Genomic DNA, 17,637 nt, shown 5'->3' with positions numbered 1-17,637 from the left:
CTTTTAATATTTTTAATAATTATTTATTGTCATTCTACTAATCTAAGAATTTAAACATTAATTTGTAAGAAATCTAAAGATATTGAATGACACTTGTCACTTATTGAAATAGATTGGAGAAAATTTGTGTCCGTTTGTGTGCATAGGAACTAGCGTGAACATTGGTCATTGATGGAGTCATGCATATATCCATAGGCGGAGACACGTGGCGAATATATTCTTTTTTTTTTTTTTATCTAAGCAAAAAAAAAAAAAAAAAAAAGACAAAAAAGACAAAAGAGGGTGATCAAAGTGGCAACTCTATTTGAACGTGACCATAGTAGCACATGTTCTCAAGCCTAATTGAGTCATAACTTGACCAAGCTCTATCAAAATATTAGTAGAATCTTAAGATGGTTTACACTTATTACTCATAAGAATTCTCGTTACTGAAATTGAATTCAATCCCAGATGTTTGCTTAACGACGTAAAAATTGTACCACCCAAGGACCACTCTTAATGGCACAATAGACCCAAAGTGATTGGACATTAGAAGGTGTGAAAGCAAACTTTTCAAAATGATGTGAACATCAGTCACAATAAACTCTTCAAACTTGAAGAAAATATCATAGATTTATAGCAGTGTCACAAATTTATGAACTTGGAATGACGATGACACTATCTTTGATTTGGCTAGTTGCAACACTTATTGTTGAACGAGTCCTTTTAATAATGAATATTATTAAAAATTATCTACGCGACCAAATAAAAGATCTAAATGATTTTTTGATTATGAAAACGATATATTTCAGAGTATTTATAGAAGTCCTAATTAGAAAAGTAGGCTCTTATAATTTATATATGGCAATAAAAGGAAAAAAGGAGGAGGAATTATCACTAAACCCAATCCAACACCGAGGCCAAACCGGTCTTATTCGGGATTGGGCCAAGTGGCCGACGAAGACATATGAATGGGATTTGCAAATGAAGAGGATCCGTCTCCACCGTCTCCTCTTTCCACTCTCATTAGCTCCTTTACAGATTAATGGGCTTCCAAGCAGAGCTGTCAACGACGAGATTTGGGGCCCAATTACTCACGTACCACAGCATTGGGATAAAAAATAAAAATAAATAAATAAAGAGCACTGCAATAAAGGAAATAAAATCGATAACATTTTATTGAAAGAAAAATTCAAATTTATTCTCTATGTTTTTGTGTAATTTCAATTTAGTTATTTGATTTTAAACTTCGACAATTAGATTCTTTTAAGTTTTAGTCCAATTTCGAAAAAGCACAATATACCGAACCCACAACCAGGAGAGGGAAGAGTAATATTTTGCCCATGAATTATGAAAGAGTCTTCTTCTTTTGTGTTCTTGCTTCTTTTTTTTTTTCTTAAAATATCGGTCTTTGCTTAATGCTTAATACGTGTTAAAGCACAAAATATGCTGAAAGTCTCCTTCATTTCACAACTAGAGCTATTTGATAGCTCGTCGAGACTAGAAAAAAAAAAATGACACAATCGCATGCATGTATAATAAGTTTACAATATAAGTTGGTCGACCGCAATATAGTCATCAATTTGCTCACAAATGCAGGCTAAACAAGACGCTATGATGACAACAAAAGGGAGAAGATGAAGTTCTTTTTATACCCAAAACCCAGTGACCCACAATGTAAAACTACCGGCTGCTCAATGTGCATGGTAATCTAAGGAAAACTGTCAGCACCAAAATCCCACATCACACTGCATAAGATCTTGGGTGACTATACAGCTGTCAGCTGGATGACAAATTATTACCATCTAAACCAGTTGATTGCGCCGTGAAAGACCATTCGCACAAAAACCATGTTGAAGAAGACTCGTTGAAATCGTGCCAAAAAAACAAGCCTGCTCCATTGCTGATAAGATCCTGTAAGATTGTGCAACTGGAGGATTAGAAGAACATTGAGGCTAATAGATGAAGCACAAAATACAAAAAAGGACGACTATAGAAGGGGTGACAATGTAGCTAGCAAACGAAGAAAGTTTCAATCTAATTCTCTAGCAAGGCACGAGACTAGCTAGAGATCAGTGAATGTATATAACGACAAACTCAAGATATATGTGCGAATGAATGCAAGTGATACGCTAATACACACACTGACACAAAAGGACTCTTATGTTACACATGCCAATGCAGTCACCAACTCAAAAACAACAAAGTAAAAAGAGAGATGGTTCCAGAAACAAAATGATCTACCTTATTTCTTTGTCCATATTCACAGAATATATACTTAAACAGACAACTAATCAGCGAACATTCAGATATAACAAATACCGTTATACAGTAAAATTTTAAATTGGAAAAGAACTAGGATCACATGGAAGACATCTCATAAAGAAGCAAAAATAGAAACAAAGAACAGAAAGACAAATCATTTTATAGGTCTGAGCTAAAGCCCTTTGATAGGCATAAGCCCTCAGAGGAATTCAATTGCCTCTTGGTTAAGATATCAGTGCTAAAATTGCCAGATTTAAAATATCTATAGAGCAAGATGCCAAGATCCAATCAGAGCTGCAGTTGCTGGAACCATCCATGCATCAATTAATCACAAAAACAAAGTCACATTCCAATTGGACTATAATACTCCAAACAACCCCCCACCCCACAGGGGGCGTATTTCCCTGAGAGAAAAAAACACAACCCTATTTTAAGCACAAAACATTATGCTACTTTATAGTTTATACCCCAAAACCACCCCTTTATAGAAAGCAAAACCAAAAAGCTCATCATACAAATGCCACCATGCCCGACTAATCCACAATCCCGAGGGAGCATCTCTTTAGTATTTAATTTTAATTGAGCCAGTGTTAAGTTGCAGTTGAAGTCAAGGGCAAAGTTGCCAAAATTCTCAGGTCATAAGATCTCCATCAAAGGTATGATGACGTAATGGAAAGAACCTAAACATCTACTTCTCTTCATCTAAAGAAGCTACAAGCTTTGAAGGGCATTATCATGAAGAAAATGAAAGGACTAATCAATTGCTATGTCCTATTCACTATGGCTATTTTTTATATATAAAAAATATAGTTGTTCAAGTGTTCTTCCAAAGCAAAAGGAAAATGCAAGGAAGAGATTTGAATATTAAACAACACACTCACTGTTGCTTTATTCACTATGGTTATCAACAGAATGAAGAGCGGTATCTCAGGGTGACCCCACAACTCCTAGTACTAAAACACAAATGAACACTGCATTACTTTAGAACTCACAAGTGACACAGACAATGTCCGTCTTCATGGTTTTAACATGCAGTTAGTTTTTTTAATTAATTTTTTAATAAAAAAAACTTTAACCGAATATTTCTGGGCATGTTTGTAAGTGTATTCGGTAAGCATTTTTTGTTTTTTGTTTGAAAAAGTGTTTTGATGTAACATAAATGTGAGAAGTGTTTTCTAATGGGGTTCACATTCGAGAAAATGGTTTTTGTGGGTTACACCAGCTTATTTTGAGGAAACATATGTACTGCTGACTCTATACTTTTAAAAGAGGGTGGCCATGTGGCTGCTCTCACTGGCCACCAATGCATTAAATAAGAGGATCATGCTGATTGTATGATAATGATATGCATTCCCCGTACAATAAAACACACAACTGATCTATCAGACACGAGAAACCCAGTACCTATGCAATTTCCTGTATTAGAACAAATTTGGCAACTTATATATGACTCAGCATAAGCCCATACTATTTCAGATATGTATTTTATAAGTAGGCATCCCTAGTAAGTAATCAAAACATACTTTATCCTGTACCAATGAAAGTTGCAACACAATAAATAATACTAAACAAAGACGTAATAGATTCGAATAACTACTTACTCAAACTATCTGGCAATTATAAGTGTTGCAAAGTTGAAGTAATGCTGCTTGATTTGCTGGATCAAGATATTGATTGATGATCTGGGGGTATCTCCCAGGAGAAAGGGAAGAAAGCCTTGCCAATAAAGCAACCACAAACTCCCTTGGATCCTTTATGTCCTTCAAAGGATCCTCCTCTTTCTTCCCAGCATTGTAAAGACGGATAAAGGTGGCAGTATAACCCACATTTTCTGTAATATCTGGCATTTCCGATTCCTCCTCCACCCTATCCTGCTCTGGCTGTGAAAGGAGAGTAACAATGCTATCCAGCATTTTCCCCCAAAGTTCAACATTTGCAGCATCTAAAAGAGCTTGAGACTCACAGATAAGTCTGATAGAAGCAACTGCAGTTAACTTGAGCTCAATGACTCCTGTGATCAGCTTAAGATTAGGTATCCAAACCTGCTTCACGATCATAGAAAATATGTTCGGCTGAACGGCATTCATAGTATCTACAAGATTTGCAGGACCGTGTTTGACTATAAAGAGTGACATGATTATCAGGAAAGACTTGACAAACTTAATTGTTCGCCTATTTTGGAGCTGCCCAAAAAGGGCAGCCCAAATATGACAAACGTAGGGTGCAATTACACCATATTCAAGACTCTCAATGATTGTGTTGAGCACATAGAAGCCTTGTTCAGCTGTACCAGAGGATGAGATAAGCGTGTTGAATATCCCAAGCACCATGTTAAGCCTCCCCTCTTGGCTAAGCTCATGGGGTGCCTTCTGAAGAAAGGCCTGAAGCAGACGTACAAGCGCTGGGACATTTGAAGTTCTCTTCCACAAATCAGGTGAGAGGAGAATCTCAAAAATCTGCATGTAGTTTCGAGGAATTGGTGGACTATTCAACTCAACAAGCTGAGCCAGCAGCTGGAATGCATAAGGGAAGAACTCAGTAACATCGTTGGCCAATATTAGCTGCAGACAAGGAAGAAGCCTTTCTTCAAAAGCTGATATAAGAGAGGGCTCCTTCTCACAAGCCCGCTTGACAAGAATCGCCACGGACTCAAATAGATAATGATTAAAGATTGGATTCTTTGGGTTTTTGCAAACTTCCATGAGAATTGAGGTCAACCCTATAACGCAATTTCCAGCATCCTCACGAGATATTTCTGCAACCCCAAGAACCCGCATGATACACTTCATTATGTATTGATTCTCCTCAGATTCTGGAAATTTGAAGGCCTTAAAAAGGTTTGTCATCAGCTCCCCAAAAAATGGAGCAATGTCTTTTGCAGTATATCTTGCTCTTCCCCCTTCATCCTTGACCAGCAAGAGTTTCTCAATACAACTCGCAGCATAGGAATGCACAACATTTGACTCTGCAAGAAGAAACCGAACCAAGTCTCGGAAAATCTGTATTGCAACATCCTTTGGTATTTGATTCCGGAACATTGTAAAGAACTTCAACGCACCCGCTTTAAGCATTGGAAATCCATTGACATCTTGACTTTGCAACTCAGGCACAATAACTGAAGCAAAAAAACTCTGAACATCAACAAGATCAGTTGAGACAGAAGCACCCCCAGCTCTCTTAGTAGAAAGGGCGACAACCAAGTATATGGCACAGTCCTTATCCTTCCAGTTTCCAACTGGGTTCGATACAAATGAGGTTAACAAATTCTGAATCTGTGCAGAAACTATTTCAGTGACCTGTTGCCTATAATTTGTAGCAATCCCTTTAAGAAGCTCACATGCGATTCTCCTCCGAGTATCGAGATCACTACCCTCCATGTCCCTCCTAATGAACTCAATATAATTCATTTCAAAGAGTTCCTCATCCTCCTCTCTCAACCTCACATTTGGAATCACAATGCTCTGACAAATCTGCAGTATCACTCCCTCACCTGCAAACAGAGTGTGGTGCACACTCATGCTCACTGTGGTCAAAAACTTAATTGCCATCACTGCTAGCTGATCACGGCTTGAAGATTGAGTCACATTCCCCAATAAACTCCAAACGGCAAAGGCGAAATCATTCAAATACCCCTGAAACTCCTCCTCGTTCTTTTCCATATAGAGATTAATATTTTCGCACACATCGGCTCTAAGCTCATCTACGAGCGCAAGCCCATCAACCCCACCACTCTCAAGCGCTGGATAGCTTGTAGTCAGATATTTCCTAAACTCAGTCATCCACTCCTTCATATGGTCCTCAAAAAACTCAGGCAGTTCCTGAAAGTTCAAAGAGTAAAATATTCTACAGCACAACTTCTGAGACTCAAAGAGGGGCTTAAGGGTCGCAGCGGGGGCACCCGAGCTCGCCGCTGAATCAATCAGTGCGGCGGTTTTGAGAAAGATTTCTAATAACGGTGCGGCGAAATTATCCAAGCAATATTTCAAATCAAGCAAAAGATCATTCGTTTTGTACTGGTAACAGAATTTTTTAAAGATAGAGTTGGCGGTGCCGAGGATACCGTTGATAGAGGTGTAATCGGACGCCTGTGACGCCTTTTGGAGGCTGGCGACGAGCTCGGGGAGCAATGCGGGCCACAATTTGGGGAAATCGTGCTTGCCGATGAGGGCAAGGGCTTCGCTGAGCTGGGATTGGATTTTGGGAGTGGAGGAGAGCATGAGCGAAACGATTAGGGCTTTAATCTGCTCCTTCTCGGAGTCTGGGACAAGGGACGGGGCACTGAGCTCGTCGGATGAGGAGGCGGGGGACCACCGGACACGGAGATGGTTCTTGAAGTTCACAGCGGCGGCTTGACGGATCTGCTCGTCGACGGAGGGCTCGGCGACCAGGCGGAGGACCGCGAGCCCGTAGTTGGGGCTGTCGGACGCCTCCGCGAGCGAGGCCTCGGCGCGGCGGCGCGGCTCGGGAGCCTGAGAGAGTGTGTGGAGGAAACATTCGGAGAGGAACTTTAGGGTTTCTGGGTTCCACTCCATGAGCGTGAGGATATGTGTTTGCTTTTCTGATGTGTGGGTTTAAGTGGGGGATTTGGAAATGCGGTAGGTGACCGATCCGAGTGACAGATTTGAAGAGAGAGGGAGAGGGAAAGTATCGAGGGTTTGAGTATTTTGTGGGGATTTAAATAGGGAATATATATGAAGAGGGTTTTGGACCCAGTCACCCAGCTAGCTTTTAGACGCTGGAGTGGTAAGTTGGATTGGGATACCGATCGCTGAGGAATTGTCCAGCAAATTTTTTTTAAATTTTGACGTAAATCTCGTCTAAAGATCTACAAGCGTGTCCCAATAATTAAAAAAATAATATTTTATTATTTAAATTGTAAAAATAATATATAAAACAAAATAAAAATAATAATAATAGAGTGGCCGGCCACCCCATGGCTCAAGGGGAAAATGGGGTGGCTCGGCCACCCCCACCCCATGTATTTTAATATTTTTTTTTTTTTAATTTTTTAATTTTATATTTATTTTTTAAATTTAAATAATATTTTTATTGTACATTAAGTGGAACATGTGGCAAATTTTTAACTGTTAGATGAAAATAGATGACCAGAATTTTAAAAAAATTTGATAGGCAATTTTATGGGTATTGCCGGGAATCCCAATCCCGGAACTTTCGGGTAGCGTTTTTTGCCTGCAATTTTCTTTCAAAATGTATAAGTAAGCCTTTAAATAAATAAATAAATACAGTTAAATAAATAACCCCAGTTTAGGAGGTGGTCAAACCACGGTTTATCTTATTGAAGTGGTTGGAGTGGTCGATTAGCCCCTCAATTTTTTTTTTTTCTTTTTTTCTTTATATATATATACACGTCTGCACACAGATTAAAAAAAAAAAAAAATTCAAACTAGTAACTTTTATTTCATAAAACACGATTCTTAGCTAATAAAGCAATACCTTGAAAGCTTTATCCAGACTTCCAAATATTCAGAAATAACCGTATTATCTACATTACTCCAGAGCCCCCAAAGAGCAATTGCACCACCCCAAACCTTCGTGAGTGGGTTCACTAGATCATCTATCACTCCTTAAATTGAGGGAAAAGATGGTTCAACAATTTATTAAATTATTTTTAAAATTTTTAAGAATTATTTAACTTCTTCTGTAGCAACTTGGCAACTGGCAAGGTTTTTACCGTTCGTTTTTTTGAGATTTTTTCTAAAATCGACCGCCGAATCGTCGTCGAGCTCTAACTCCGCCAGGTGATGACCACAAACCATTTATAGGCTCAGTGGGCCTCAGCCTCAGCCGAAAAGCCCAATTTTCAGCCCACTCCCAAAAGGAGAAGGAAAGAAGGTATACTTCAGCCCAAAATTAGCCGAAAAGCCTGCTAATTTTTTTTCACGCGAAAAACAACCGCTTACAGTTAAGCCCAAATTGCTCGCAATCCGACTCTAGTCGGGTTGCGTGGAAATACTTCAGCCCAGGCTTAAATCTCTGACACCTTGGACTTGATCATACGCAGAGTCATCTTCGGGGTCAAATTTAGCAGGCTTGGTCCATACCTCTAGGCCCGCCTATTGGATGCAAATCGAACCATGACCACTTAATTATTCATCTTTTCTTTTAGATACATCTAAAATTGATATATTCATTATATTGTATAACATCATAGTTGATCCTCTTATAATTATTATTTATGGAAATAAAGGAAAAAAATATTTTTAAGTATCAGAAGTATTAATTAATTAAATTTCTCAATGATTTGCACAAACAAAAGTGAGAGAATAATGGACCTCACAATATTGTTGAGCTAAAAACCTACGTGACACTCTAAATTAATTATTACATTTTTTTAAAAAAAAAATTAATAAGAATTAATCCAATGGCTGATTTGGGTGTCATGTCAACATTATTAGTATAACACTTCAGTCTCCCATATTGAGAGTTAATGGTTTATAAAAACACTCATGAGTGTCACTGTTAAGTCACATATTACTTACTTACTATATAAAACTGAGCTTTATAAATAATTTTTTTTTAAAAGTTCAAATTAACTAATCATTTTAAAGTGACAGCACAGATCTAGACAGAGATGGCATGACAAGATGTGCTTTTCAAATTGCTTTCATTTTAATGCAAAGCATTTGATTAGTCAGACTTTTCTAAACAAGCTAAAAATGAAGGACATATATATATATATATACCGTACGGACACAAATTTTCTCCAAATTGATTTGATTCCCGGGGGAATTTGCTGGCGGCGCGATGTGCAACACGAACGGGGAATTTTGCCCTAGCAGGCACTGAAGCTTTGGCTTTGTTACTTGCCATCCACTTGTGCCACGAGCTGAGTTGTTCCAACGTCCACTTGGAAGGTGATGCCAAAGGGGTTATTGATGCGATACATTCCACGGATGCTGATAGGAGCTGGATGGGGCAAATGATTGACGACATCAAAATGGAGTTGCAGGTGTTTGGTTACTGGCAGCTTACTTTTGTGAAACGTGAAGGCAACAAAGTGGCTCATGATCTAGCTAAGTATGCTTTGATGAACTGTATTTCTGAAACTTGGCATGATATGCCTCCTGCTTGTATTCATGACATGTTATTACTAGAGCAATCTACTCTAGTTCTGTGATTTTCTAATGAGAAGCACCTATTTTGATATAAAAAAAAAAAAAAAAAAACTCTAATTAATAAATGACAACTGTCATTTAACATTTTTTTGTTTTTAAAAAATTAATGTTTAAGTTCTTAAATTAGTGGAATGATAATAAATAATGTGAGAAATGACCTTTAATGGTTATTAGATTAGAGTAAATTAAAGAAATTTTTTTCAAAACCTGTTCGGAAGAAATTTATGTACATGTCCTATACATTAAGACATGAAAGGACACCACACCATGTCACTGTTGTGTTCACGACATAAAGGAAGCACATGACTCTGTCATCGAGCTGGCAGGACTGGTAGAGTTTGCATATCCTAATTGGCGTTAGGTATATATGATCATTTTACAAAGACACACACAAAATTTAAGAAGTGTTTGATAAGATCTGGTTTTATTTTTTCAGCGTGTTTGGTCCGATGTACTTGCAATAACAGAATATGCTCTTCACACTTATTGATAGAAAAAAAAAAAAAGAAATATACTATACACAAACAAAACCCTAGCCCCCCACCCCCCGGAGAAGGGGGAGAGATTAATGGGTGAAAGCTCCAGGTGCAGCGGTCCACCTAACAAGTACTGCTGCTCTGTCGTTTAAGCAACGAGGTTCAAACAAACGACACTGTAAGGGGAATAATAATCAAACGCCATCCCGGCCCATGCGCAGTTGACAGACATATAATCTGACATTTGAAACAGACACGGCCACAAACTTCACATCCTACATCAAATTTTCCTCACGTGTTTCATTTTGTATCTTTACTTATGTGGTCTGGAGAGCGAGTAGTACCAAAACATCCTCTCTTCTTGTTTCTCCACCGTCTTCTTCCATCCTCCCAAAACCCTCAAGCTCAACAAGCAGTGACAACTAAGAATATTTTTCGTTTTTTTTATCTGTTACTTATTACTAAACTGTTAATCTTAGGATTACCTAGCTAGGGTTAAAGCAACATCTAAGAACATATAGGGTGTGTTTGGCAAAGGATTTAAAAAAATGAGTGGACTGGAACGGTAGTAGATTTAATTTATGTAATGTAAAAAAAAAAAAAAAAGTTTTGTAATGTGCTGTGAGTGTTGTGTCCCACATTGAGAAAATATAAAAAGAAAATAATACTTAATATAACTAAGTGGACCTTAGCCTATTAACTTAGGCTTTTGGGTTAGAGTTGTGTTCAACTATGTATATTAATGTACACTTATTAAAAACTCCATAATCGATGGTGGACAGGTGTACTCAGACATGTGTCATTCTCCCTCTGGGAAGGGTAGGCTTAAAAGGGTGGCCACCCTTCTCGTGTGAGGGGGCAACGTCATGGGAACCCATCACTATGAAGGACAACCTTAGGCTTAGAGGAGTAGTGGCTTCTTAGTTCTTTCTATATATTTAGAGGAGGCTTACCTCACTAGTTAGGGTCACTGGTCACCTCTCTCTCTCTCTTAAAATTTTTATTTTTTATTTTTTTATTTTTATTAAGGGTATTTTTGAAACTTAAAATAAATTTGTCATGTGATTCGCATATATGTCAAAATGAAATTCATGCGGCAATTGATTGGTTTGATATGTCACTTCGTCAACCATTTCTATTGTGTCTTTTTTCAGGGTTAATGAGGCTCTTGAATCGGACGGTTCAAAACTCGATCTACGTCCCTCCGTCAGACCCACCTCGACACGCGTCTCGCCTACTTCTTACGGCACCTACCGCTTCTGATTCGGGTAACCCCACGACGGATCGTGACTCGCACGGGCCTGCGCATGGTTTTTTATCATTCGACAGCCTTCCTCTGGTAGTGTTTTGTGGGCTTTTGTGCTTCTTTTTTTATTTTTTCTTTTTTTTCATGTATTTCCGTTTTCCTTGTATTTTGTGGTATTGGCTTGTTGGGTTAAAGATATGAATAATTTCCTAGTTTGCAAGTCGATGAGGATGAGTTTCGGCTAAAGGATGTTGCTACTTATATATCGGATTGAGTTTGTTTGGAGCAGACTTATTGTTACAATTGAATATTAGTCATGGGTTAGCGGATTTTGACGTCATAGATAGGTCTTGAATGTCAGATTGTTATGTATGTATCTTGTAATCTTGTAGCTTCGACTATGATTTTCTCAGAGCTTTATACTCGTGATCATTTATCAATTAATAAGACTATAATGATTTCCCTTTATATATATATATATATATATATATATGGAAGGACTCATTTGAATTCAGAGAAAAAGCCTAAGAATTTATTTGTCAAAATTAAAGTCAGAGACTTAACTAAAATTGTTAAAGTATTAATTAAATAATTAAATTAATATTTTCAATCCTACCGACACTAAAGCTTTTGGAGTAAGTATTAATTTAATATGGTATTAGAGTAAAGTCTTGAGTTTGAACTATGTTTTTGTTAATTCACTTTTTATTTTAATTAAATATTTCACGTGTTGAGATGTTACCTATTAAAAAAAGTATTGATTAAATTAATTAAATTAATTTCTTGTTCTTAACTTAGACTTTTAAAATAATAAGTGGTCTAAAAAAGAAAAAGAAAAAAGTTTTCAAACGTAATTATCAGAATCTTCTCCTTAATAATTGAGTGTCTTTTATGAGGGGCTAAATGATTGATGAGATTGTTAGTGCTAACTAAGGTACAACATGACAAGTCCATTGCACAAAGAATCGTGTCAATGGATCCATTGGTATCACTATTTATCTCAGTTCGTGTGAACGAACTGAATCAGTAGTTCAGATTCTGTGAGATTCAAGATATTTGATAAAAACTTTGAAAGAAAAAAAGGAAAAATATATTTGATAATTTGTAGTCGACAGTGTGGTTGAGAGTTTGTCATTTATTGATAGGCCCACTTTTTTTTTTTTTTTTTTGTAAACTATAGGCCCACTTTTTATTTAGCAATAAGATAGCTGCATGTCTTGTCTGAGTTGTCTCATTTAGTGATCCTTGTCTGTGTGGGCTACACGGTGTTGTTGTCCATGGTGGACACGTGTAGCCACTGGTCTATTTTTGGGGTTGAAAGCTCCAAGAGCGAGGAAAAAGGTGAGATGGACCAAGTGCTGTAGATCGAACCTTCACAGATCACACTCATGACATTGATGACACTTATTATAGTGTGATATACAGCTCAATTGCCTCGTGGTCCAACCACGTATTCACTTTTGTTTTTTGTTTTTTAAATTTTATTCATGTATTCATTTGTTGCATCCACTTCTTCTAACCTCTCTTACATCACTCAATCATTTTCTTGATCTTTCTCTTCCAACAATTGTGCTGAATTCCAATTTCTATTGTAAACTTTGTCTTACAAAATGTTAAAACGATCATATGGACATCTTCTCTTTGCAAGTTAATTTTTAAGAGTGAATTTTACATAAAATTTGTATCAGGAAAACAAGAAAAGAAAACTTAAGATATTCAAGAGCATGAATTCAATCCACCTTGGGAGAAATAATCTATTAGCACTTTTATGGCATTCAATCTAACATAGTATATACAGGTCAAGGGTAATGGTTTAATAGCTTCAAGGTAATCTCTATGTGGTTAAGTAAAATATTAAGACATGAGTTTGACTCTTATAATGAGAATTCTCATGCATAATTGATTAGTGTAAACCATACTAATGTCTCAACAAAGTTGAGTAAGGTTATGAATCAACTAGACTTAAATGACAGCTTGCGGTTCCTTATGTTTAAGCCCTTCTTATCATTGATTTTCAACATACAGATGCTACTGCATAACATCGTTATTCTAGTCTCCCTTTGCTTTTTTGGCTTAAAACCTTTTTTTTTTTTTTTTGAACAAAAAAAAAAAAAAAAAAATCCCACTTTTTTTGCTTATTCTACGCATCCAGAAGGTTATAGTCATGGCACCTTTAATAATGAATTAGCTACCACAACATCGGGGTAGAAGAAAGTTTAAGGATTTATTTGAGAGGTCTAAAAGTGTTTTTAATACTCAAAAAGTCAATTTGAAGAAAACAATACTCGTTGGTAAAAAAAATTAAAAGCGCTTTTAAAGCTCAAAAAAGCCTAGAAATGGTTAAAAAATACTCTTGTCAAAAGTTTAAAAATGAAACTTTTGCTTAAAAACTATTTTTAACTTAAAAACTTTATTTCTCAAACGCAATACCAAAGATGCTTTAACCTGGTCACTCTCTTTTAACAGTTGCCATATATATATATTCATCAATATGGCCTTTACGAAAAGCAATGAGAAATGCGACGAATCATATGATTGTTAAATTTGAAATTTAACGCAAGATTTGGGTGTAAATATTTTAGGGCGAAAACAACCGGGCCGCCAAATTCTTTTAATACGATGCCTACCAAGTTGTACCAACCTGTCCCACTCAAATGCACGTCTGATACGTGTTCATCCACATAACCCCACTCAACTGTCTCATACGTATTCGTCACCACATAATTTTCAAAGAAATATCCTATTTGATAAGTGCCCCTATTTCCCAATAAAAAAAAAAGGGTCAATTTTACTTAAAAGAAATATAAACAAATTAATGACGGGGCACGTTTACAATCTTCCGTGAAAAGTATGCGGAATAACGTTTGGATGCATTCGTTATTCGAGAAAATTACAGGCCTTTTACGAAATGGACTCATTGCTGCATAATACACATGATAAAGAGTTGATTGCCGACAAAAGTCGATCGGAAGACATCCTTTTCTGGGCTAGCTATGTTGTTGTTAGCCAATAGCTTTCCATAACACAAATTTTAAGATGTTATATCATACTCTTTTATGTTTAAACGTTCCATCAAAGTTGTTAAATCACAATTTATTTCAAAAGTTTAAACGAATTAGAATGGATAAATCATTGATATAAAAGTGATTTTTTATTTTTTTTAATAAAAGTCATTAAATTAATTTTTGTGTGTTTTTTTTATTAAAACATGTCAACTGATTCTACAAATAGGGTTTGTCATAGTTTTAGCATATGATAATGATCTCTTAATTAACATAAGTACTTGTAATTCTATTTGGGTGGTTGTACGACGATTAGACTTGGTTTTTTTTTTTTTTTTTTTTTTTTTTGGCTTTACATGCACAGCAGCACAGGCCGGCTTGAACATCTCCTCTCTTTCTTCTTCCAAAATCACTCTAATATATAAAGATTATGTAATGTTTAATTATCTTTTAAAAAAATTCCAAACGTACAAAATTACCTAGTGTAAGTTTTATAAATATCCTTATCACAATCGTGGGATGTTAGCCAACCACGATGGTAATAATAAAAAGCTAATAATAATTTGTACAATAATTTTTCCGTTCATAATTGTTAATAATAAAAAGTTAATAATAATTTGCACAATAATTTTTCCGTTCATAATTGTTAATAATAAAAAGTTAATAATAATTTGTACAATAATTTTTCCGTTCATAATTGTTAATAATAAAAAGTTAATAATAATTTGTGCAATAATTTTTCCGTTCATAATTTTTACGCCACCTAATTCCTCTATAAAATTTATATAAACCAATTAGTTAATTAATGAAATTGCTTTGGGTTTGATAGAAGATGCAGAAATTCAATAGCTTAAACTCATCAAACTGAGCTCAAATGCACTAGACTGCTTAAAATAGGGTGGCAAATAATAATAATAATAACAATAATAAAAACTCCATACGACTTGCAAAATAATAATATAGGCCCTTCTATATTCAACACAACCGGTTGTGATATACATACATCACAAGTACATTAGAGTAGCAACACAACCGGATGTGATATATATATATGTACATACGTACATAAATGGAGCATATATACCCACCAATCAATGATACAATACGCGCTAGAGACATGCCGTGAATGGCTGCGAAACCTCTCCGTCCAGCCCCGCGGCGTCTCCTGCAGTAAACGACCACCCACACGAGTTCCAATAACACTCACTAACCCTCAGCTCCGGCAACTCAATCTCACCCCAAAAGTCGTCGCAACCTGACACGGCATCAACGTCGCGCTTCTTCTTCTCCAAAACTATGGCATGCGCGGCCTTCGACGCCGCGGCCTGGATATCCCTGGCAGTGCACGTGGACGGCCTAGGCAAGTGGTCGACCTCGTCCGGGAAATTGAGCTGCGCTTTACGACCCTTTAAGCAGAAAGCAGCGACGTCGTACGCCTTGGCTGCCATTTCCGGCGCCGGGAAAGAGCCTAGCCAAATGCGCGTCTTCTTGCGCGGTTCCCGGATTTCCGACACCCATTTCCCCCACCGTCGCTTCCGAACGCCGCGGAATACCGGGTGGCGCGTGCCGCCGCGTTGGGAGTCTGATTTGCGGTGAGATTGGGTGGCTGAGGTGGAGGTCAGGTAATCCTCTGCGTATGGTGGCTGCTCCATTTACAGTACAACCCCTTGGCTTCGAGTGCCTATACGCATTTATACCTGTGAATCGCGATAGACGTTACAAGAAGAGGTGGACGCGCAAGTACTGATATACCCTTCTGTAGAATCGTCGTATACTCAGCTTCTTCTACCCTCTTAAAGCAACTGGTCCTATCCTACGTAAATGCTTGAGCAAGTGAGAGAGAACCATCTCCCCGCGGCATTATAGCGCGTGACGAATGTGTCACTCGTGGGGGTCCCACCAATTCCAGACATGATTGGCTATTTCGATTTGACCCCATAAAAATCCCCCTTATCATCACAAGATTTATTTTCAACGTATACAAAAGATGGGGAAAGATTCCGTTGTGTTACAGCGCTCCCCATCTTACTTAGTCAATTTCAATTTTTGGCTGATCATGTAGCAAATAATCACACAAAAAACAGTTGCATTCTAATGTCCATATATTAGAGGGCCTAATGGATCCTTTAGAGAGCTTGCTGGCCCAAAGAAAGCTCTAATTAGGCCTGTTCCACCGGGTAGTATATACCATATTCCCTTCTCCTTATACTTACACTCTCAAACAGTCACAACCGTATAAAAAATACTATACATCTATTTATTTCAGCGCGATAAAGAAATGAGTCGTTGGAAGTATCCTTTGAAGGGAAGGAAAGCAAGATCAGGATACCCGACACCTATTCGGCTCTTGTCACTGCTAAACTCGCTTATCAAACAAAGATAGAAAGAACTCTATAAAAGTATATGTGTAGATCAATATTACAAGTACAAATACGTGTCCGAATATATATATATATATATATATATATATATATATATACTTTTTGTCGTCTCTTCTAACGAAAAAAAAATTCAATCGGTAAAAAAAAAAAAAAAAAACTGTGAAATAGCGGGCTTCCTGCAATGTGCATGTAGCCTTATATATCTAGTGCATTAATTGGAAAGATTTTTGGTCCCAACAATGTACAGGTGGTGTTTGGTCGTGATTCCTACAGCAAGCAGTGGGCGAGTGGGAGTACGTAGTGTGCAGAGCTGATCAGTATCTGTCTCTTTCCCGGAGTGTTGGAAGATTGATATCTTGGCAAAACCCTTTTAAGTAGGACGGCTCTTGCTTTACATGCTTCTCTTGGTGTGGTTCACGCGGTGGACGGTAGCACGGGCTTTTGGTGAATTTGATTTTTATTTGTCTTGGGCTTTTTCCCGTGCAGATTTTTCTACATGCTACTTGGTGCATGGTGGGTTTTTTGTTCCTTTGTTATGGGCAAAAGCCCACGCGTCGAGATGGCCATTCACTGAGGGCACATAATCTAGGCCATTGCATGGACAGTGACTTGATAATTGATAGTGGCCACAATTTTTTTCTTTTTTTGGCAAGCATAAACCCTCTCATCAATCGTTAAGAGGGTTTTTTTTTCTTAACTTGGAGTAAAATAATGGATTTTACTATTTATATTCATGATTAATATTGTTTAGTATATTGTATTACCTCGTAATGAGTTCTGACTTGGGAATGTAATTGAATCGCATAAGGCGTGTTTGGCATGCGGAATAAATCTTGGTTGATTGCACACTATTTTTAGAATAATCATTCTCATAAAAATGACTATTTTCCCAAATAGAAGAAGAATAAAGAAGAAGAATAGATATAATTGGTAGACAAAATTGATGACCTAAAATTAAAAAGTAACTATTTATTAAAACTAAATGACTTCTTACAATTTTGTCATTTGGAGTGACATTGAGACGTAACTCCAATAGCAATCAATTGGCCGTTGAATGATCAGGCGTTACATGTGGCAATTGAAGTAAGTCAGGCATATGGTTTATGTTCAGGTAGAATAGCCACAATTGGTCACATTCAGGTAGGATAGCCA

At 37.1% G+C, this 17,637-nt stretch overlaps 2 protein-coding genes across 2 annotated transcripts; both read right to left on the bottom strand.

The window, feature by feature from the left end:
* Window positions 1-1,486: 1,486 nt before the first annotated feature.
* On the bottom strand, window positions 1,487-7,014 carry LOC132186647 (cellular apoptosis susceptibility protein, putative / importin-alpha re-exporter). Its single transcript, XM_059600631.2, has 2 exons — window positions 3,846-7,014; window positions 1,487-1,893 (listed from the first exon to the last, which is right to left on the bottom strand). Exon 1 carries the CDS (start codon window positions 6,774-6,776, stop codon window positions 3,846-3,848), a length of 2,931 nt encoding a protein of 976 aa, XP_059456614.2. The 5' UTR covers window positions 6,777-7,014; the 3' UTR covers window positions 1,487-1,893.
* Window positions 7,015-15,022: 8,008 nt separating this feature from the next.
* Window positions 15,023-15,867, bottom strand: LOC132187767 (Integrase-type DNA-binding superfamily protein). Its single transcript, XM_059602188.2, has one exon. It carries the CDS (start codon window positions 15,754-15,756, stop codon window positions 15,214-15,216), a length of 543 nt encoding a protein of 180 aa, XP_059458171.2. The 5' UTR covers window positions 15,757-15,867; the 3' UTR covers window positions 15,023-15,213.
* Window positions 15,868-17,637: the final 1,770 nt, after the last annotated feature.

Source organism: Corylus avellana, chromosome 6 (assembly GCF_965113065.1).
Source record: "Corylus avellana chromosome 6, dhCorAvel1.hap1.2, whole genome shotgun sequence".
Taxonomy (NCBI): Eukaryota; Viridiplantae; Streptophyta; class Magnoliopsida; order Fagales; family Betulaceae; genus Corylus; species Corylus avellana.
This window is presented reverse-complemented; position numbering and strand designations above follow the sequence as displayed.